Genomic DNA, 23,558 nt, shown 5'->3' with positions numbered 1-23,558 from the left:
AGTTTGCTGGAAAAGAAAGGAGGAGAGGAAGGAGAAAAGAAGGGAAGGAGGTACTCACTTGTAGAGAGGCAGGGAGGGAAGGAAGTAGAAACATGTCAGTTTGGTAAGGAAAGGTACTCACATAATTATCTTTTAATTCTGGGTGATCTTTTTGTAGTCCATCATCAACAACTCCAACAACAACTCCTCTGCCAGTATAACCCATTTTCCATACATCTAGTACATTGTAAGTAGGTCCATTATCCCTCATCTGAAAATTAATATGAAATAAGTTTGTGTTTAAAACCCTAAGAAGCTTATCCGTCATCCACAACTATGTCATATATGACATGTATAACCTTGCATTTCGTTTGCCTCAATCAGGCTCACAAGTGATGTCAAAAATTTTCAGATCCAATTCATACAGACAACAGCATATAGTGTTAAATGCAGTTTCAGGACATATAGCCAAATACAGAGCACGAGGTTGCAAAAAATTAGCAAAAAGTCAAAGGCCCCTGTGAGAACATGACTATTTGTATAACAGGTACATTTTTGTAATGAGCCTTCGCTTTCGGCTTACTTAATGTCTAGTGTTAAATAATGATTGACTATTGACTATTGCTTTCAATGGTGACAGAATCTACTGAAATTTGTATTTGTGATTATTTCTTTTTTATTGTTTTTAGAAGGTCTTCTTGGAATGAGTTGAATTAATAGAGTCCTTACCTCATCACATCATACATTATGTGCCAAGTTTCAATGGCATAACTTACTAAGGAAAAGGTTTGTCTTAAATATGCAACAAAAAAACTCAAGAAAAAATCACCGAAATTTATGACACCCACACATAGGACAAATTACTGGTGTGACAACAGTGAAAATCACAACTGAACATGAAAATATTCACCAATCTCAGCAACTTGCACTTCTGATCAATCATGCACATGCAAAAAAATTTTGTGACAGCTGGTTATTGCTGCTTCCTTTCACCTTTTTTGGCCCCTTTGTTTGTGGCTTTTCATAGCTTGGTGAAAGACAACATCTGTTGTTTTGCCACTGGAGTCTCACAAAGGAAACATTAAACAATAGGTTTCATCGGAAGTAATTTCAATTAAATGAAGTAATTACAATTATTACAATGTACAAATTTAAGCCTTATAAAGTACAAACATTCAAAAAGAATTTTTTTTCCTCATCTCTGCTACACAAATTAAGTGCTGTGTCAGACAGCTTCTAATTTGTTTTGAAGGAATTTAATCACAGGAGGCATTCTAAAAGTACATGCAGAGTCTAGCACTCTGATCACTTTTTTGACAAACTCACAGCTGTTATTTTAGATTAATGAATGCAGATATATCATCAGTGAACTAGCTAAATATCTTAACACTGGAATTGAACATTTTAATTCCTTGTAGTTCTTAGTTTTTTTTTCTTATTTTAGAGGGGTTTTTTTTGAATGGATAACCCAGCTGGTTCACTATACATTTATTTATCATCACACTAACAAAAACAATTTATGGGGATTCAAATCAATAAATTTTTGGTCAGCTTCTGAGTGTAAGATGAATTTGTTCATTTTAATATCACTCACTTGGTCATCTGTCTTTACCACCAAGAGAAATCATCAAATTTAATTTGTGTCTTTAATTTATCTTGTACAGGTGTACGTATCAGCCCTTTCTCCCTGTCCAGGTGTACAATGTATTTCTCTCTCTAATGGATACAAGTTACTAATTTCTCTCCAAGCACAAATGTTGCCATATTTGTGGAAACTTTATGACTAGCAAGTCACAGTAGTTGAGGGCTTTAAAGTTGAAGATGCATCTTTGAAAAATAAATTCTACAGTACTTCACTGGTAAGGGTGGTTTAGATACAAATGTTGTACAGACAAGTTTGTGAAGTATTTTCAATCCTCTACGTGTTTCATCCTAACAACCCCTCCCCTCTCCATTCAAGTCAACATTCCAGAATTTTCATTTGAACTAGCCCAAATCTTCCAGAAAGAAAACATTTGCCAGCTCAGAGCATCATATGGCCTCGGCCCTTAGCAGCCTTGACCAACCAACAGCCATCACAGCTCTAATTAAAATCAAATTAGTTAAAACTGTCTATATTTGCTCTCTTCATTTCTTTTGGCTCACAGTGCAACGAGGTTCAAATGGTAAATTATTTTCCTAGATTGGTTCCCCCAAGCATGACATTTGTGGACGACAACAGTTACCCTCCTACCTAAACGCAGCACGTTCTGTCCAAATTAACTGCAGTGTGCATGTAAAAAAAAGTGTTCTCAACCCTTTAGTTCAAGCAGCCCCCTCAAATCCATCACAAAAGGCATATCCCACCCAGAATGTATACATGTAGCACAAGTTACCCACCATGTACCACTGGTCCTTCCACTTAGGATCATTGAAGATGACTTCACCATGAGAGGAGTAAAGTTTGTAATTTTGCAAGACTTGCTGTTCTGCCCAAAGTATCTGGAAATGAAATAAGGTTAATTCAGTTTAATAGTCACCAACAACAAAAAGGTAATAATTAGCACTAATGCTGAGGCTAATCAAATCCCAGTGGCAAATGAATGCTATGGTGCCACTACTAGTTGTGAGCTTGAGAGACTTAAAGTCTCTTAAGTTTCAAACAATAAATTTATTATCAAGCATGATGTATTAATATTTTTATAAACAGAACAGTACACATATACAGTCCAATTTTTAATCACATTTAATCATAGAGAAGTCAAGTGAAAATGGAATAGTCATTTTTAAACTAGCAGTAACCAATAGTTAGGAAGTGCAGGCGGCCACGTCTGTTGCGAGATGGAACAGACATTGAGGATAGCATGGGAGAAGCAAGGGAGACGCCGGGGCTGTGGGTTCCTGCTGTTGATTTATGCAGTTGCATATTTCAGTTCCTTCTTAGATGTATTTGATGGTATTCTCATGCGAATTTGTGCCCTATAAATTTTAATTATTACTATTTTTAAAAATATCTTTACGAAATGCATTATTATTATTATTATTAGTTGTTGTTGTTGTTGTTAATATTATTACTATTACTATCATTATTGTTGTTGTTTTTATTATTATTATTATTATTATTATTATTATTATTATCGTCCTCATGTAATGTTTGCTTAGAGTCCTTAGGGCCGAGACCAAACCATTATTATTATTATTATTATTATTATTATTATTATTATTGTTGTTGTTGTTGTTGTTGTTGTTGTTGTTACAGCTACTTTCAACAGAGGAAACCAGGTTAAAATTGACATAAAGAAATAATCATTTTTGTACTTTAGAGGTAGAACATCCAGAAAGTAGTTCTTCCTCAAGTGGCTAATGGAATAGGAATTTGGAAATGTAGGTCTTTGAGGGAGATGGGAAAACCGCCAGAAAACTCTTGGAGGGAGGACAAGAACCAAAACTTAACTCAACGCCCAAATGGCACGGACACAAAGAAGATGCACTTTAAATGGGATAAAAATTTTATTGAAAATAAACATAATTACAAAACAGTAACATGTGTTCAAGAACAGTAAATAACAGGAACATGTGTACAAGTACAAATTCAAATATTTTCTTTTGGATCTCTTCTGCAGTATTCGGCATAATTTAGCTTTGCGACTTCTAGAAGGTTCTCTGTCTCTCTTGTACATTCGACAAGCCATCTTTGTTGAGTATTTTCTAAATGCACTCCTTCATGATTTAAGTCTGAAGGTATCAATTTCGAATGAAATATCACATGATGATTCACAAATCTCAAGTCTACATATGTCATTTTCAGTGCCCAGATTAGATTTAAATTTTATGTCCTTGTTCAAGGCAAAGCTATGTGATTTGCAAAGAAGTCTACAGAATTCATTTTCAACAGCAAGATTCAATTCAGATGTAAACTTTTCAACGCCACATGATTTGTCAAGAATGCTGATGTTATTATTAGTGTCCAAAGTCAATCTTGATGCGAGCATAACACTTTTAATGAATGAATAAAAGGTTTCATCAGACAGCTGATCACACAACAAACTGAACACAACAACAATGCAATCCTAATCCAGTCAGTATCAAGAGTTTTGGGATGACAGTGTTCGCCGATTTGGCCTCCCCACAGGAGGGTCAAATTACATAATGATCGCATGAATGAAGTCACAACCAGTCACGTGTGCACTATGTAAATTGTTATAATGGTTTCTGAAAAGCTGTAGGTTGCATATGGGCACTATGATATCGAACTGCTTGCCTTCCACGAGGAGTAAGAAAGCCCGCGTCATCACGAATAAATATTTGGCAGCTCGACGACAGCAAATGGCCACGATTTGTGGTCAGAAAACAAATCTTTCGAATTATGAAGCGCGCAGAGCAGCTTGGCAAATTTGTTGTGGCCATGATTGGTTGTCACAAAACAAACTTTTCATGTTGTGCAGCTCATCTAAAGGCCATGATTTGTGGTCAGAGTGGTTTATTCACCTTTTTCATTTAGGAAAACAAGATGTAAATTCAAGCAATGTAAACAAATACAAACACACACCACGACATGGGTAAAATTGACAAAATAAATATTTGGCAACGTGCTGTAGTGCAGGGCCATGTCACTGGTCGAAATGTTATTTTCTCAAGAAATATTTGTTGCAAGTGTTGACAAACTGAAATTGAAGTTCAATGAGTGTTGCCAACAGTTAAAAAAAATGCCATTTCTGGAGAAGATTTGGTGCAATGCAAGTTAATTTACTTTATCAAAAACACTTTTATGGCAGGTTATAAATTTACTCATCACTAGTCAGCTTCTACTACAGATCGTTATCTGTCATGCCATCAAAGTTAGTTTTCTCTCCAACCATTACAATGCCAGCAAAGTTGACCAAGCATGCAAAGTACACATGTGAATGCACTACTCTAATCTTTGATTACTGCTAGTTTAAATAATTCAACTTAGAGTATATTACAAAGTCTACTTAATCAGTGAAGCAAAATATGAAGAATTAATGAATTCGCACGCCGTTCTGTCTGGAATAATAACAATTTTGTGGAAAGAATCACAAAGCCACATTTGCCTCACCATGTCTTTACAAATAAAAGTACCCCTGACCAATTTTTCCTTGGCCATGTAAAGTTAACAAAATGACATCAGTTTTTCATATGTCTCTCCTGTTATTGATCATGATTTTCATCATAACATTGTCAATTGAAAGTAGCTGTGGATCTGCTGACTACTTTGACAATGTTATGACTAAATTCATTGGCTATAACAGGACATAAACATGAAAAACTGATGTCAATTTGTTTTTTACAATTATAACAACATCGCATAATTATCAATTCATGTGTGATGTGCATGAGAATTTCTGAAGTTAACTACACTGTATCGTAAAAAAGATAATAGAGGTGAGTGTTTTCTGAATGATTAAATGGCAACTGTCATTCATTATCAGCCTGGTTGTAGCACAAAACTACATTGTTTTTTTCATACTAATTCTTGTGATTGAGCTCCAACACAGAGAATTTCCGGTCTAAATGGACACCATCTTGGTTAGAACATTCATCACAACTGCCATAGATGGAAAGTAGTACTCTGTGTTCTGTACACAGTAATTTCTTTATTCATTTGTCATTTTTTCCTACTTATTCACCTCTGCACCATGAACCGTGAATAATTTTATTATGCCGGAATAATTAATCTCAATTTGCACTGAAATAACGAATAAATCTGAAAAGTCTCCATTTTCAAGGTCGAAGAAAATTGGTCAGTGGTCATGGTCAAGAGAAGATGGTGCAGTTGTAACGTGGAAAAATGCTGTACCTTTACTTTTTTTTACTATTCTTTCTGTGAAATTATTACTCTAGGCACTATGCTGTGTGAATTTGTTCATTCTTCACTTTGTCCTTCACTTCACAAGTTTTACAAATTTAAGGTGGCTCTGAACCCTATGAACAGTTTTTTTTTTTAACTTTGACAAAAGTTGCACCTTATGGACATGCTTATCAAAATTTTATGATACAAAAAAAATTTCACCTTGATGTTTTTGAATAATAAGCCCTTAAAGAGATATAATTAAGGGTGTTTTTAGCAAGTCATACTGTTGCTATGGTAACCTATTGTGTCACGGAAATGATAACAACATGTTCAATTAAATGATTGGGCAGTTTTTTTGATACCATGATTGTAGCATCAATTGAATAAGAGTGGATATAATGACCCATCAAAATCTACAAATGTAAGTCTTGGAAAGTGCTTGAAACTCTGTTAGGCCACCAATTAGACTTCATCATCATATAATTTAAATTAGGAGTCTATATTTTCTTGAAGAAAAATAGGGGGTCCAGATGGGGGTCCAGATTCACGAGGGTTCCAAAAGGGTCCAAAAGGGGGTCCAGATGGAGGGGTCCACGTTTGTACTGACCCTGTTTAGTTTTGAGTTAAATCCTGGGTAAAATTATATAGGAAATGACCCGAAAGGAATCAAAAATTGTTTAAGTTAGCAGGAAGATCCAGTTATCAAGAGTTCATGTTACTGAGTGTTTCAGCCGCATTTAATTCTTTGTTATTTTTTCTGTTTGTGCGTGCATTCTTTCATGATCATCGCATTCTTTTCGTTTATCTCGCTTTCACGTTATCGATATTCTGTTAGGTTTTTTCGCATAATTTTGTTTTGTTTCAGTCCCCTTTTGTATGCGTCTTTCTAGTTTATTTGTGCATTTTCATCGCGACACTTCTATCATCTCGTTTCCTTTACCGCCCTGCCGTTTTCCTTCTACATATTCCTTAGCTTCCTAGTCATACAACGTTTGTAAGTATCGTCTACCTTCGGCTCATTGTTTCTGTTTCTTTTATTGTATTCATCTATAACTTTTAATTTATTTTGTTTGTAGCAACCGCTCCCTTTTCATTGCTTTCTTCGCACTCTATCATTAAATTGCACATTTCGTCTTATCAATTAAAGCCAAGTAGCCCGTTGAACATTGACTACAATACTGAGGGTAAAATTACAGTAAATGTGTGACTGAAATTGGTTTGAGTTTAAGCAAGACATTCGAGTTATGAGGAGTTGTCTGTGGTGACTCTTGTGACTCAACCTGCAGACAAGTAAGCAGTAAGTTATATTAACTCACCTCAGCTTCTGCCAAGAGTTCTGTTGAAACATCCGTGCTAGGATATTTTGATCCGGTCGGAACCAGCTTGTGATCAAAGGTGTAGTAGTTGGAGACTACCTAATATAAGAAGTAATAAGCCAGATATCATTAAATAGTATACATCTCTTTAGTACATGTAAGTCCCCCTCTCAAAATTCACTTCAATTCTCCTCAAAAATTCTAAATAATTCCCTGCTCCTCTTCCCAGGATCTTAAGTCAAGATAATTGCTATCTTTATTAATTATTGCATTCAATAGTAGGAGCACTGCAACCTAAACCTGAAGGGGGATCTTTTTGCACGAGCACACAAGTTAAGTGGGAAATCATAAACTTCGATTTTGCGGACAGACAGGCAAGCAAGCTACTGGATATGGTAATACACTGACAGGAAAGGTGTGCATGCCCCTCAAAGACAAAGCACTGCAATATTGTTTTGAAAATAGTTCGTACATGCAATGTAACAAAGCCTGATCAGGGAGTTGTTTACTACCCCTGAAGTATATAAAAAAGCCAACATTTGAGCTACAACAAAGTGAAATATAGCATGTGCTATCATCCTGTCAGATGCCATGGATGACAGAGAGTTGCTTGGAAACAAACCAGTTTGGATTGTGAGTCATTGTACCTATTGCAGTAACAAACATAAACTGACTAAAGTGCATGAGTAATTTTTCAGCTCAGTAAGGGTGCAATCTCAATCTTTTTTTTTTAACTTAATGTATTATTATTTTAAAACGTTTGTGGGTGTAATACAACAAAGTCTAATCAGGGGGTTGTTTACTACTCCTGAAGCCTATACAGAAAACCCAATAGAATAATTCATGCTAAAATTGCAACAAAGCCAATAATGGTGTGTGCTAATGATCCTGTTCAGCACCCCCAATAAATTCCAATGATAGATACGACATTCAAAAGCACCAACTAATCATTGATCACTTCTAGTCATCAAGAGTTTCTAACCCTAGGAAGATGTGCTGCGGTCATAATTAGTTGAATGTTATCCAATTTTTAGTGCAGAGTGCACTATTGGGATGGTTTAGGGGGCTGCTGTTCGGTAAGGCACTAAGCACTCTGCACTAACACAATAAGGTGTAAACTTTAATGTTTGTTTAATTAATTAATTTCAATTAATCAATTAGCCTTGCAGGAAGGGGGCTGGGTGGAGTGACTATAGGTACCCACATGCTTAATGTGAAACGTGTCTTACTTACGTTGCTTTCCTTGATAACTTGACAAAAATATATATATGTTTTTGCAAATCTCATGCTATCCTTGTGGTGTTATTATCTTAAGAACAAAAGAAATTTGCTCTAAATGCATGCGCAGATTAGTTAGTGTCAAAGTCGACTATATCTTAGCATTCTCGTCCCCAGAGGCTGCGCTCCTTTTGGTCAGCTCCAACAATTGTGACCTCTGGGAAGGTCCAATTTTTTGAGCATGCGCAGAGTAATCATTTCGTTTTCTCAGCCAATCAGATTTGTCAGACTTCACTCTGAGCATGCACAGAGTGACGCAAAGTCTGTGAACTGCGGAGTTCCAGTGTTGGACCTTCCCACAGGTTGATCCCAGAGGTCGCGATTCTTGTTGCTGACAAAAAGGAGCGCAGCCTCTGTGGACAAGAATGACATGCTACGAACATTGAGTGCTTTTCCTTGTAGTAGAATCAACATAACATGTAAGACGCATGCATTTCAGGAAGGATTGATAAATGCCACGGCCATTTTGTGTTTACAACAGGTGTTTTTAGTTCCCGATCTTCCCATGAGTATCACCTCATTGATTCCCGTTATACTCGCGGGAAGATTGTAAACACAAAATGGCCGTGGCATTTTATATCAATCCTTCCTTGGCTCCCCGGATCACCGTTTACTGTTCATACATGTATGTACGCCGTGAGTTGTCCAAAAGAGTGCTTCTACAAACCTTTCAAGAGGACTCTACATGATTAAACCGGCTTCAAGTAAAACAATGGTCAGTAATACAAAGAACATCAAAGTATGTGACCGTCATGCTCAACACAGATGAAGAACGTATCAATGTACTTTATATACAAACCTACAGCTGGAAGGAAAAGCTGGCAGTTTTAATGCTACCTAGTTTTCAAGGATCGCTACAAAGGACCTTAATCTTGAAGCCAGGTAAGAGATTTACATGAATTTATCGGAGCACTTTACGAAGGCGAGTGTGTTAGTTACTTGCTGGAATATTTTCAAAATTTCCTGAACTTTAAGCGGTCGTTAGTTTTGAAAACCTAGTGGGCAGACAAATTTTATTATTGTTTTAAATTAAGGGACATTTATACTTTCTATTCCTGTAGTTCAGCAGTTTCAAACAGGTGCCACATTCTTAAAACGTGCCTTCAAAGTAGAGCTATTTTCGCATTTGGTTCAAAACTCACTTTAACGGGTAGAAAATCTTCTTTTAACCGTTAAAGGAACAACATTGAATTATAATTGCAACATGGCTAAACAAACTGCTATGATATATCTATAGTTGAAAAAAGAAATTGGGACTTTTGAGCGAATATTATTTTTTTAGAGTGCTGGCCATATGTGCTATTTTTCCAGTTTCGGCAGGCATGCAACTTGCGTCGAGCAGACCAAACTTCAATCAATCCTAGAAAACTTTAATTAGAATTATTAATCAAATAAAACTCATTTTAGTGAGTGACTAGGTAAGGGCTTCGAAATCCCAGCTTATGAGAAAAATCGAATTTTCGAAGTAAAATCAGTGGTCGGTTGTTACAGAGACAGCCTCTTAATACACCACCTTAGAACTTAAATTTGAATTCTATGACATGTATTTCATGTACACTGTGGAAACCTGCATTGCAACCACCCTTTCAATATGACCGTTTCATTATTGGCCACTTTTGTGGCCCAAAGAAACAGAGTGCCATCATAAATCCAGTCATAATATTGATCCCTGATCCACACTGATATTTAATAATTATGTGCTGAAGGCAAAGTGAACATCGGTGAATATTCACTGAGATGAAGTCGAGGTAAAATTTTTACCAATGTCCACTGAGCCAGAGGTGAATAACTGATTTAGTATAATTTTCAGAGGTGAATATCAAGAACTAAAAAATAACGGACCAAAAATAAAACCAGAGACGTAATTGTTCATTTCCATACACATATGCAGCCATAGTTTTAATAATAAGCTTACATGTGCTCATCAATTGTGAGTCAATTTACTCAGTGAGTTCCATAGTAAAACGAACAATTGAAACACTACAAAATATAAATTCATCCACTACCTTTGTTTTATCATTGTCGACTTCATTCACAGTTGTCATCATCGCCTAAAAATGAGCAGCTTTAGTTGGAAGAAAATAAATTCCAGTCACTAGAACTGGCCTGCTGACAATCAATGTAACCACTGTCTTTACAATTTATTCTTAAATGCTTTGAATAAGAGTTCTTGAAAAGATTTTTGGTCCAAGGGCAACAGCAGTCATTTTGAAAACTCTCTATCCTTTCAAATATCCTGGACTGAGAGTGATGTCTCTTGAGTAAATGAAAATCTCATTCAGCAACCATCCACTATGTTTACTTGTCAAAATGGCAAAGATGGCAAGCTAATAGTAACCAAGCTTCTCGTCCAATCAGAATGCCCAATTCTTAAATTTACCACTGGAAATTATACTTAGTCTAATGATGATTACAGTTTTGCTTCAATCTTGTTAAATCTGTAGATCTCTTCTTTCTTCACAGCCTCTACAAGCTCTTCGAGTAAGTTTCTAGGTACCATTGGTCTTGAGGACAGGGAGTTGAGTCCTCAGTCTTAAGCCCATAAGTAACTCACATGGAGAGACACCAGTTTGCAAGGGTGTAGATCCATAGGTACATGTAAGGAAAGCAAGGAAGGGATCTTCATTATTCTTTAACCTCTCCACTGGCTTAATTGAGGGTTTCTCAGATAGCTAATTGTATTACAAACCCAAAACTAGCAGCAAACTCTTGGAAGGATTCTGCACTTAGAAACATGGACCATTAACTGAAATCACTATACATGGTATACCATGGGCTGCAAATAGCTCTTTGGATGCTGTGATCACACTTGTCACAGTTTGGGTTCTGGGAAGTTTGAATTTCAAACAATCTCAAATAGTGATCAACAGTTATGAGGCAATTTAGTTTGTCTGTCATAGAAGAAGATGGACAAAGAAGATGGCATCACAGGTTCTTTGGGTTTGCCTAATGCCAAGGTGGCCAAGATCGATGTAGTCTAACACTTGCAGTTGAGGAGCTAATGGAATTACAATGCATTCTTCACAGAGGAAAAGATTGTTCACAACTGCCAAGTGGGCTCTGTTTTCCCAATATTGTTGGAGCAGAGGCTATTGGGGCATCTACACTGGCCAATTCAACCATCTAGACAATATCTTCTGACTTGCATACATTTCTCATCACTTTTCTGGGCCTCTCTGATTTCTTGAAGGCATTAAGCCATTGCCGAAAGTCCATTGTGGAGCTGGCAAAGGTTTTGACTTCTTCAATAAACTGGATGTCACATGTCTTCAGGGTACAGGTAGGAGCATGCAAAAGTGCATCAGCAGAAATGTAACCTTTACCAGGTATATGAAGGACTTTTAAAAGGATTGCACCACGTCATCCTGAGATGGACCCATAATATCCAAAAGGGCATTAGGTTAGACAGGTCAATTGTGGTGAGAAGTGATACAAGTGGCTTGTGATCTGTTTCTAGGGTAAAGCTACTGTAATTGTCCAAGGACATATTCTTCAAGGGATTCACATTGCCCGTTTGTGGCAAGCATTTCTTTCTCAATAACCAAGTAGTTCTTTTCAGCATGGCTGAGGGATTTTGACATGATATGGTGAAGGTTAGGGTTACATGACTGTTGTCTGTTAAACGTCTCCCCAATAACAAGCTGTATCCTTGAAGCAGTTGGCAAAAGGGTTCATTCGGGCCAGCCAATGCTGGGTTGAACTTTCCAAACTGAACCTGATCTGTAATTGTTTGATTCGAGAAAGTTGGAAAATGGCCAATGGCTCTTGATTTTTCGGGATTGGCAGGAACCCCTTGAGTGTCAGCAATGTGTCTTGGGAACATGAGTCTTCCTTGAGAAACTTGCACATCTGAATGTTCAGAGTCAGTCCAGTTTCTTGAAGGCAAAACAAAATGACCAGACACATGCATCATGTTTAGCTTAAGTTTCTTCCTTGGAAAAGAATGTCGTCCATCCAGCGTGGGACTACATATATAAGACCCTCTAAAGTTTGGGAGGGTAGAGATACACTGGCTTAACTTCCAGATTGAGTTTGACCTAATATTTGGTGGTCTATTTACCTAGACCTTGGAAAAGCTAACAACATTCTTCAATGAAATTCACTGGCTGAGTGTTCACCCTTCCAATGTGAGCGATAAACACCATGGGACAGTCAGGCCTTTTTTCTATTTAAGGAGTACAGATAATCCTTCAACAGATAGACTGTTTCAGATATTTGGCATCCTTTAACAAGTTGTCTTTAAGCCAGGGTTTAAACTGCTGCTCCTTGATCCTCATTCTGCTGTCTTGCTTCAGACTCATGACTCATTTGGAGAGGAGAGAGAAACAGTTTAGGGAAGGAGACACAGCCAAAAAAGAGAGAGAAGGGGAAAATGTTCAAAAATTAGGGAGAAGGGAAAACCAACACAGAGAGGGATAAGAAAGAAAATAATTTTGTTATTTTCAAAATAGCCATCGAGGGCAGCAACAACTTCATAGATTTGTTTTCAACCAGGCAGAGAGAGGCTAGAATGTCATCTGCACAATCTCCCATCAGGTGTTGACTGACTTGTTGAAATTTGGGTTTACTCTTGAGGCCAGAAGCTCTCCTAGCTATAGCATTCAAAGCATTTGCTCCACCTGGCATTCAACAGTCTGCTTGTTTTGGTCCATACATGCCATCAAATTGAGCAGGGAGTGGAAGTTATTCAGCCATTGCAGATGAGTATGACTTTCTTCTGCTCCCAGAGGGCAATCCATCTTGAGGTACTGGTTCTGTTTCAGGCCTTTTAAGGGTCCAGGACTGCCTGACCATGTAGAATTCCTTTCTTTACCAGCATAATGAATAATTCACAAGAGCTCAACACAACAAGACATGTTCCATCAACATGCATATGGCTGCCAGTGAAACTGCACAACCAGTACTAGTCCCAGCATGTATTGTGTACAGGAAACATGAATTACAATTATACATGGGCAAAACCCTACAGAGGTTTGATAACTACTGCTGCATTGAGATATTTCTTGTGGTACACACTGGCTTTGATATGATACATGACACAATATTCAGCAACTCTACAACAAGCTACACCACAGGTCACGCGAGCGTAATATAAGAGTTTGTGTGGATAACTGTGGCTAAAATATAAGAGTTTGTATGGAGATCAGGAGTTGACATTAAATTTGGTCAATGTGTGGGTAATTTACTGAATAAAGACTCTTCAACATTCAATGATGTCATTTTTTCTCATCCTGGAGAGTTTAAACGAGATTTGAGCAAATTCTGAAAATTTTGTCCTACAGTGTTATAATAAGAGACAAGGTAGGAAACTTCGGCCAGTTTGACAACAAAACATGGTTCAGAAATGAGTCAAATTTGCACACAAAAAGAGCATTTACTCACAATACATGTATTTCACGCTGAACTCACAAGGTAAGGCCTGTAGTTTCTCTCTCTGCAATCCAATGAAGCATACATTCAGTTTTCACCGTGTTAGCTGGACCAAAAGTTGAAATTTGATGGCCAAAATAGCAGAAATTGATGCGTGACCACGCTAAGTTGATCAATTTGCTGTCGTTACCACTCAGCCGAGACTGGGAAGGTGGTCAATTATCACCTAACAGGTGGAGGGCAAGAAATTTTCCCTGAACTATAGCTCGAACATTATTCTGCAATTTTGTCTTTGGACTTGTCCGCTATTTTTATCTACTTAGGGTTGCTCAAGGTCACGCGGATTGAGCAGCAAAAAGGTGAATATCATTAACCTGAAATAACAATAAAAATTTCTTGCCCTCCACCCATGAGGTGATAATTGACCACGTTCCCAGTCCCAGCTGAACGGTGACGACAGCAAACTGATCAACTTAGCGTGGTCATGTATCAATCAGGGCTCGAAAAAAACTTGAATTCCAACTTGCCCTTGGGACAAGTATCTCTTAAAGTTTGCTTGCCCATGGCGAGTCTTAGTTTGCCCTTTTAATGATTCAGTTGGCGGATGACTTGCTTGGTCTTTTGCCCAATGGGCAAGTGAGAATGTAAAGTTACTTGCCCAGAAGGAAAATCTACTTGTCCGGGCCAATGGGACGGCACTTTTTTCAAGCCCTGTCAATTTCCGCTATTTTGGCCGTCAAATTTCAACCTTTTGTCCAGCTAACACAGTGAAAACTAAATGTATGCTTCATTGGATTGCAGAGAGAGAAACTACAGGCCTTACCTTGTGAGTTCAGCTAGAAATATTGTGAGTCAGTGCTCTTTTTGTGTGCAAATTTGACTCGTTTCCGAAGAGTGTTTTGTCATCAAACTGGTCGAAGTTTCCTACCTTGTCTCTTATTATAACACAGTGGGACAAAATTTTCAAAATTCGCTCAAATCTCATTTAAACTCTCCAGGATGAGAAAAAACGACACCATTGAATGTCCAAGAGTCTTAAGTCGGTAAATTAACACCCATATATATATTGACTGAATTTAATGTCAACTCCTGACCTCCACACAAACTAATGATAGACAAATCCGACGTTTCGGCGACATCTTGGCGCCATTGTCAAGGGAAACTACCGGTAATTAAATATGTGATTTCAATAGTAACTAAGAGTTCAGAGTTACTAATTTGCATAAGTTAGACAAAGACCTTAGCGCGAACTGAGTCTGATTGTACATTTAAACACGGTCATAATTGTTTAATGAGTAACATCTTTGTCCTCTTTGTTCACGAATGTACCTTTGGATGAAACCATTACAATTCTCGCAGACAGAGCCTTTAGAAACAACTGGTTTAATTCTGAGTATGATTTGAACATTTCAAAGCAAGACCTTATTGATCTTTTGGGTGTGGCCACCAAGGGGCAGCTTTTCCAATTTAATGGATCCCTGTATGAACAGATCGACGGAGTAGCGATGGGGTCCCCCCTTGGGCCCTTGCTAGCCAACGTATTCATGTCGTCTATTGAAGAGAAATTAGATGTTGAGGGTAAGCTGCCACCTTACTATCATCGATATGTTGACGACACACTCACCATGATGCCCGATTTGTCTACAGCTAGGGACTTTCTCAACACCCTCAACCACGCTCACCCCACCATCAAGTTCACTATGGAGGTCGAAAATGATGGAATGCTTCCCTTTCTCGGTACTCAACCCCTAAACAGAGCGCTCCGTATTGAAACTAAAGTGTTCATGAAGCCAACAAACAGTGGCCTGCTTCTCCATTACCACAGTCATGTCAATAATAGGTACAAGCCTGGCCTATTGACAACTATGCTCGATCGCGCACATCGCCTGTCTTTGTCATGGTCCTACTTCACTGAGGAGTGCGAACGACTGAAGTCTGTTTTCTCTAAACTGAAATATCCCAAGCACCTTGTTGACTCCACTGTTAAAACCTTCCTAAATTTAAAGGTCGCTGACCAGCCCTCATTATGGTCCAGATCTACGACAGAAAACACTACTCGGGTTGTCATACCCTTTAAAGACCAGGAGTCTGCTAATATTGTGAAGACACAGTTAAAAGATCTCAATGTGAAGCTGCAGACTAGTGTTCAACCAGTGTTTATGAGCCGCAAGATTGCCCAGGAGTTCCCGACAAGCGAACCTAAGCCTCAGCTCATTGATCAACAATGCGTTGTGTATAACTTCAAGCGTGACCAGTGCGATGCTGGTTATGTTGGTTACACCCGTGGCCATCTGTTCGTACGCATTGATGGACATAGAAGCAAGACCTCGTCAGTACGCAAACACTATGATAATAGACACGCAGGCAGGATTCCGGATGACCTTCGCAATTGTTTTAGCATGTTGAAAAAATGCCACAACAAGTTTGATTGTCTCATTAATGAGATGTTACTCATTAAACAATTACGACCGTGTTTAAATGTACAATCAGACTCAGTTCACGCTAAGGTCTTTGTCTAACTTATGCAAATTAGTAACTCTGAACTCTTAGTTACTCTTGAAATCGCATATTTAATTAGTTTCCCTTGACAATGGCGCCAAGATGTCGCCAAAACGTCGGATTTGTCTATCGTTAGTTTTTGCCTGTATATGTTTATCTAAATCATTGTTGATTAGAATTTTCTCTGTTTCTTTCAAAAATCAAAACATCTATTTAAAAAAACCGTGCTCTCGAACCTGCTAAAAGTAACCGTTTAAGTTCGCCCCGTGTCAAAATTCACCTTGGAAGGATTTGCTCCAAAAGATGGCACTCAGAGAACTGAGTTTTTTTGCATACGTTGTTTCTAGAAAACGAAGCACAAATCAACAAAAACAATTACGCAACGGTGCTTTTCATGTCAAAACAAGTCAGTCTGCCAAAAATTAGCTCGATCCTGCAAAAAATAAAATTCGGCCTAAAATGCTGTATACACCCTTTTGCACAAAAGCCTTCAATTTGCCATTGCCCCACATTTTGTTATCTTGATCATGAACGGACAAGGCTGTGCAGTTGACAACCAAAGCATGCATTTTGGTATGACAGCCATCCACAACCATCTTCATTGAATTGAATGAGATAAAAAAACAGGCAAATTGGCATACAGCAGACTGCATATATGGTGTTTTATAGTGAATCGCAAAACAGTAGATCAAATTCTGGGCTTTGGTCAAGAGAAAATTTCCTATTGTCGACAAATCTAATCACTATCTCTTTATTGTGCTATTGCAGTATCAACTTCTAACATTGGTATTTGTTTCTTGAACACTGCCAATTGCAGTACATCTGTGCATCAGTAGATGTCATCGCAGTACTGGGCAGATAACATATCCTTCTTTATAAACCTTACATTTTAGCAATGTGTTACTCAACGTCTATTTACCACTTAGAAAACACCCCTAAGAAAATTAGCACGCTGATTGGTTAAAAATCCTGTTTTTATAACTTGATAGAAACACAGAACTAGCACGAGCTGCTGTTGACGTAATGATGGCACGAGCATAGAGAATTTACATTTTGATGATCAAAGTTAACAAGTTGTTTTCCTTATTTTCATTGCAGTATTTTCTAAAAGAAACAGAAACATGTTTTCTGTACTGTGTGTTTCTATTGAGTTATAGAAACACTTGTGAAAGTTTGGGAGAACTCAAAAAAGTAGTTGAAACATTCACCTGTGGCTCATGTTCCCACACCATTTCTTGTTCTCCCAAACTTCCACTCGTGTTTCTATAACTCGGTAGAAACATTTACATGTTTTCTGTTTCTTAATTGAAACATGAAAACATGTGTAGCAATTATTGTTACCCACTGTATGAAATTTGGAGATGATTTTAACAGGGCTTGACACTAACTTTTCAACTTACTAGCCTAGGTTGGCCAGTGACAACTTAGATGTTCCTAGCCAATTTTTTTTTTCATTAGCCAAGCTGTGATGTTGCAAGAAACTCCTCATCATGGGTCTTTTATTGATAACTACATGTTAAATGCAGTTTGGAACCTTTCAATTCAAGGACTGATCAGTTCTATTTTCTGATAAAATTGCGAATTGAAAGCTGAGGCATATTGGTCGAACATGGAGCGTTTTCCTTTCAACCAAAAATTCTGAAATTTTCGAAACGGGATCGGTCGTGGAATTTTGTTGCCCGTTGTATGTTCTAAATATACCGCCCTGATCAGTTTAACAGCTCCTATAGGCCCATCTTTGAAACTCGCTGGGCTTCTTGTTTTATATCTTTACTGATGTGCAACAGAAATTTATCATTATATAAATTTGAATGATTTGGTTGCTACGCCAATGTAAACTTTGTTGAGGAAATTTGTGTTATGCCAGCCACAAAGAGATATTAATGGTTTTAAGACAGGTTTCAGCAATGTCTTTATGTAAACTTACGTTTTTTCAAAAATTTAACTAAATCTCACTTGAATGAGTATAGCTGTAACCCCCTTTTTAGCCCAGCAAGGCTTCTCCCCACTCCCAAGTCAATTATAAGCAGGAGCCTTTCGACACTGATCAGCAGCATCAGTTTATTCCATTCCGCTATAATACAGGAGGTTATTAGCGTTGACAAAAAATACAAATAACATCGTAGAAACTAGAATACTTAAAATGAAGGTTGATGTTAGGATCTAGATTCTACGACTTCCTTTACCAGCGTAATGAAGAGTAAGTTCCTACTAACCTGGCTTAAATTCTCGAATCCATGCTTGCGCGCCAATCCCTCTAACCTAACACAAGGTTCATAGCAAAGCATTTTGACAGCCCATGTGTTGGTGTACACACTACTACAACCAGCGACATTGTAGAAAACAAGCAAAATAAAAGGAGAGAGCTTTAACATCGCCATTGTTCGAGGTTGTTTTTCTCTTTTTTTCGCGAAACAGTTTGTTAATCATTAACTCCGTTGATAGCAATCCCGCACTTCCCGGTTCCTAGGCCTCGATCGAGCCGGTCCCAGTCGCCGAAGAGAAAAAGGAGGTCAAGGAAGTCCCCTGGTTATTTAGTTCAATTGCACACCTATAAAATGGAACAAATAGATCGTGTATCATCCAAAACATGTTTATTGAAAATTCGGTCAAATTATGTAGTTGTACATTGTAGTTTTAAGTGTTTTAAGGGTCATATGACGTTTCAAACACACTGGAAGTTCCACCCCTTATACAATACACGGGTATAACGGGAATATAAATATTTTATATATCTATCAGGAGCCATAATCGGGGACGGAGACCGTAAGTCTCGGGATTCGCGCGCACCTATGATATGGGACAATTTTTCTATTTTTAGAACAAATTGCGACATCCTGACGTCATATATCCGCGCGGATTCACGCACATGTCAGGGGCTCTCGCGTGGATGTTGTCACGTTGCGTGATCAAATGGTGAGAGTTGAGAGATTCTCTTCCGTATTTTTCACAGCGATGGCAGGGAATAAGGAAGGGAATACGAACCAGGGCGCTTATATGTAGTTTTATGCTCTGAGCTAACGGAAAAGGTGGGTTTTTCAGGGTCGAAAACAAGACTTCAATCTCGCGCTGGGAATGAATAATAAGATCTGCTCACGCTAGTTGTAAGCTTACGCGTATGCTTAAGAATATAGCAAGAAAACTCTCTACTCTGGTATCGAGTTAATTTACGAGTTTCTCAGACAATGTTTAATTATAACCAAAACCTGTTTTGATGGTTTCTTATTGTCTCTGCTTGTTTGGTGAGTTTGCAAAAGTTTTTGAAAGGAAAGTCTGACGCGTACAATTAGCTCATTTGCATAGTGCATGCAGCTCGTACACTTTCAAGTCCGAGTCGGTGTTTTCAATTGTCAACAAATCTTGACAAAGATTCCTTTCGTTATCTTTTGTGCTGAGATGCTGCAACAAATTTCACGAATGCAAAAAAGGCTACTAACATCATGTGTGTTTCTTCAACATAAGCATAGCGAAGTTTTACACTGCGAAAATGAAAATAGACAAGAAGTTTTGATAACTCGATCATCAAAATCGAAATCGTTATTCCAAGTTGATTAAACAAAGCGTCATCGTAACTTTGCTGATTGTTTCTGCTTTATTCACATATTTTCAGCCTGGCTTTTAATATGTTCTCAAACATTCATCAATCTTAAACATATTTAAAAACTATAGAGCTATTGTTTGAGTTCGATGTACGCTTTCACACGAAAGTGCGGCGGAAGTACAATTTGTCATGTTTACTGACTGTGCAAAACACGCATCGGTGGACGCTCTCATTCATCGACAACTGAGAATTTACTGGATTTTTACACGAATAAAACTGAGCAGTATCTACGGACGTAAAGTTATTAAGCCTTGATGAAACATCAAGCGTTGCTTACAATTCAAGCGAAACTCAAACTAGCAAGTATGTTGTTTTACTTTTTGGTCGCGATAGACTGATAAATTCCTCGCAAGCGTGTGGCAAGAGGAGCTAGGAAACTATGAAGTCCTGAAGCTCTGCTATATCTGAATATATCCAGCTAGTTTTTTGCTGTGTAATGGAAAAGCTGTTAATCTTCAACATATGTGAAATTTGAAGTGGAGTAATGTACAGCTCATGTAAAAGAAGCATCAGTCGGAACACAACTTCGTCAGAGATATATACTATAAGATTACAGCGGAACATACCTAAATTCGACACTCTCTTACTTCATTCAAACTGGAGCAGCTTACGACGAAAATACTTAAGCAAAATTCCAACAGACGTAAACGCGTTGAGTTGTGGGGCAAAACCATCAAACATTTCGGGAATTTCGGACGCCATTTCCCCCGCGTGACATCCGCAAAAATCCTCGCAGCATGTACGCGCGTGTGCCGCACGTGATGGCGCAATTTGTTCTAAAAATAGAATTATTGTCCCATATCATGGGGACAATCCCAATACTTGAAATGGCGCGCGCTTACGGTCTCCGTCCCCGATTATGGCTCCTGATATCTATATATATTCATGTTCCACCAGTATCACGCATATAATTCCTCATCGGTGTCTGTCAAATAGATGAAGACAAACAATAGACTGCAAGGCTGATACTACGTGAAAAACGTTTCGAGACATCAACATGACAAGAACCGATAAAGTAGGATCGCAACAGTGGACAGCTGTTTCGCCCTTCTTGGGGCTCGTCAGCACTGTGTAACGAAGATATGTAACGCCAGCCCAACAGCCAACGCACATAAATTGCAAAATGACCCGTTCAGTTTTGCATTCGTTACATATCTTCGCTACGCAGTGCTGACGAGCGCCAAGAAGGGCGAAACAGCTGTCCACTGTTGCGATCCTACTTTATCGGTTCTTGTCATGTTGGTGTCTCGAGACGTTTTTCACTTAGTATCAGCCTTGCAGTCTATTGTTTGTCTTCATACATTTTTTTGGCTGATCAGATCTCTTGTATATCCTACGTTGGCAGCGTTTACCGTATGCCGTCCCTTGCAGTTTCTGGTTTCTGTTAAATAGAGCAGGTCATTCGGCAATACTTCAGCAGTTCAGCAAATGCAAAATATGAGAACATATAAGAAGTTCTAGATAGAGTAGGAGGCAAACCGAAGCCTCAGTCATGTGTTTTTCGTTTTTGTTGTTGTTTCTTTTTTAAAACGGGAAAGTAAAACACTGCCAGCGTATAATTAAGAGAATTTACCATAACCAGTGCGTCAGTTTTAGCTTTTTTCTGCGGATTAAATGACAGACAGACTGAATCTGTCATCCTCACGGAAATTCTACATTACTCAAATTCCTTAGGCAACTGACACACGTAATCCGTAATTCCTCAAACACTTCCTTAAGCATAGCAGGTCGAGGAATATTAACCTCTTTTCAGCAAAAGCAGCACACGGCGCCATCACGTGCGAGGTTTATGTCGATCAAAGTGCTAAAACGATGGAAAATAGTGGGTATAAGTTTTCATTCACTTCCTTGAACACATCATAAGCCTATCAAGGCGATTAATTCAACACGCGAAGCAAGCACTAATAGGAAGTGCATGTCAATCAAATTGTTCAAACGATAAATGACGTGTAATTCCCCTTCACATCCATCAGCAAAGAAGGTCAACTAAAAGTATACCCTTCTCCTCAACAACTGCGCGAGAAGTACTCGTGTCAAGCTTGCTTCACACCAAATCGCACAAGCGACGTTATTACAGTATATTCGTAACGACATACGTTGCCGTTGGTTACATCTAATTACCGGGTATAAGTATCAAAGAACATCAAACGTTGTGTGATCATCATTCGTCAAACTGACAGTCATTTGACAGTCAGTTAGGTAAACTTCTCTTCTCAGAAACTCGACGATTTCCGGTTTTTCTGGAAACTTTCTCAACACGGGTTACCAAATCCTGAGCCTATTCAGACCCCCCAGGGGCTGCAGTAGTCGGGAAGATACGATATTTTTGGCCGAGCGATCGATATTCTGAGGTGAAAGTTAACTTCAACCCTTGAAGTAAACTTTTGCCTGAAAATATCGCTCGCCCGAAAACATCGCATCGTCCCGACTATCAGCCCTGGGTCTCCAAGGATGATTCAGACCAAAATAAGTCAATTTCCATACAAATTTATTATTTTCACACCTGCTAGCTGCTTACTTTAGTTCTAGATGGAGTATAACACAAACCAAAGCACTTGCCTCAGTCATGTTTTTACGTTTTTGTTGTTTTGTTTTTTTGAAGGGAGAAAGTAAAACACTGCTAGCAAATAAATAAGAGAATCCAACCATGGACATTGCCTCGGTCAGTTTAACTTTTTTCTCTCTACAGCCCTGTGTCAAACAGCAACGTTGGAGTTCTATCGAATGAACAAAGAAAAATTGTGGTTTCTGCTTTGGTCGTTCGCCTATGAAGCGAGTCGCTGGTTAATCGATAGGTAACTGATGAATGTATCATTCCTGATTCACATCAATATCACGACTAACCTCACGGAAATTGTTGATTGATCAAATTCCTTCGGTAACTGACAGACGTAATCCGTAATTCCACAATCACTTCCTTAAAGCATAGCAGGTTCAGAAATACTTACCTCTTTACAGAAATGTAAGCTTACGTCGATAGAAGAGCCGTACTAGGAGAATATCGGCCCTTGGTCTCTTTTGTATGGACTCTACAAAATAAACCGAGAGCCGATATTCTCTCATCACGGTCCCAAACAATCTTGGTTAATAAGAGATTTATTACACGATGGAAACTAACAGAAAATCTTCAAGAGTGATCTTGCGGGATCATTCGGGACAGTGCCCGGTCCAATACTTAGAGAATATTGAACCGGCAATGGAGCAATCTGGTTGGTTGTTTTTAGTTATCACCCCTCCGAACTAACCTATGCCGTGTTTTCACGAGAGAGGTTTACTACGGTTACTGCTTACCGAGGTTTCGTAACTAAACCGCAGTTATTAGAGAAGCTGTTTACGCGAAACTAATTAACTTATGTTGCTCAGAAACTATTGGGAAATTATAAAATTTGACTTTGCTCCAATGCCGAACGTAGGTCGTTGTCAATTTGCTTGCGATGATGTCGAGCCAAACTCTCCTTAAATGTAAAGCTTTGTAGATGAATATTGGAAAGAAAATTTTGATATCTCGCTGAGCCTCTTCCCGCAAAAAAACCTGAAACGGCATCTGCCATGGAGCCCAGGCTACATAAATGTTTACCGGTACTTCTTCTTATTCGGGGCCGCTTCTACTCCATAGACCTGAATTATGATTTTTTTTTCTCTCTATTTGTGGTAGGTCTTCTAGTTGCGCCTGCCTGTACACTGCTACTAAGTGTGAGGAAAGAGAATTAGATAATTAAGTACG

The 23,558-nt window shown here is 38.4% G+C and overlaps 1 protein-coding gene across 1 annotated transcript in view; it reads right to left on the bottom strand.

Moving 5' to 3' along the window:
* Window positions 1-20,599, bottom strand: part of LOC110064011 (proprotein convertase subtilisin/kexin type 4-like) — a 93,846-nt gene extending 73,247 nt beyond the window's left edge. Inside the window, exons 1-5 of the mRNA XM_089275883.1 lie at window positions 20,401-20,599; window positions 18,450-18,784; window positions 7,087-7,185; window positions 2,359-2,460; window positions 122-250 (exon numbers count right to left, since the gene is read on the bottom strand). Coding sequence (XP_089132009.1) covers window positions 122-250; window positions 2,359-2,460; window positions 7,087-7,185; window positions 18,450-18,614 — 495 coding nt within the window. The 5' untranslated portion in view covers window positions 18,615-18,784; window positions 20,401-20,599. The remainder of the gene's footprint in view (window positions 1-121; window positions 251-2,358; window positions 2,461-7,086; window positions 7,186-18,449; window positions 18,785-20,400) is intronic.
* Window positions 20,600-23,558: the final 2,959 nt, after the last annotated feature.

This window comes from Orbicella faveolata, unplaced genomic scaffold, assembly GCF_042242905.1.
Source record: "Orbicella faveolata isolate gen_17 unplaced genomic scaffold, um_ofav_v1 contig_4, whole genome shotgun sequence".
Classification (NCBI taxonomy): Eukaryota; Metazoa; Cnidaria; class Anthozoa; order Scleractinia; family Merulinidae; genus Orbicella; species Orbicella faveolata.
The sequence above is the reverse complement of the archived record's forward strand: the minus strand, read 5'-3'. Positions and strand labels throughout refer to the sequence as shown.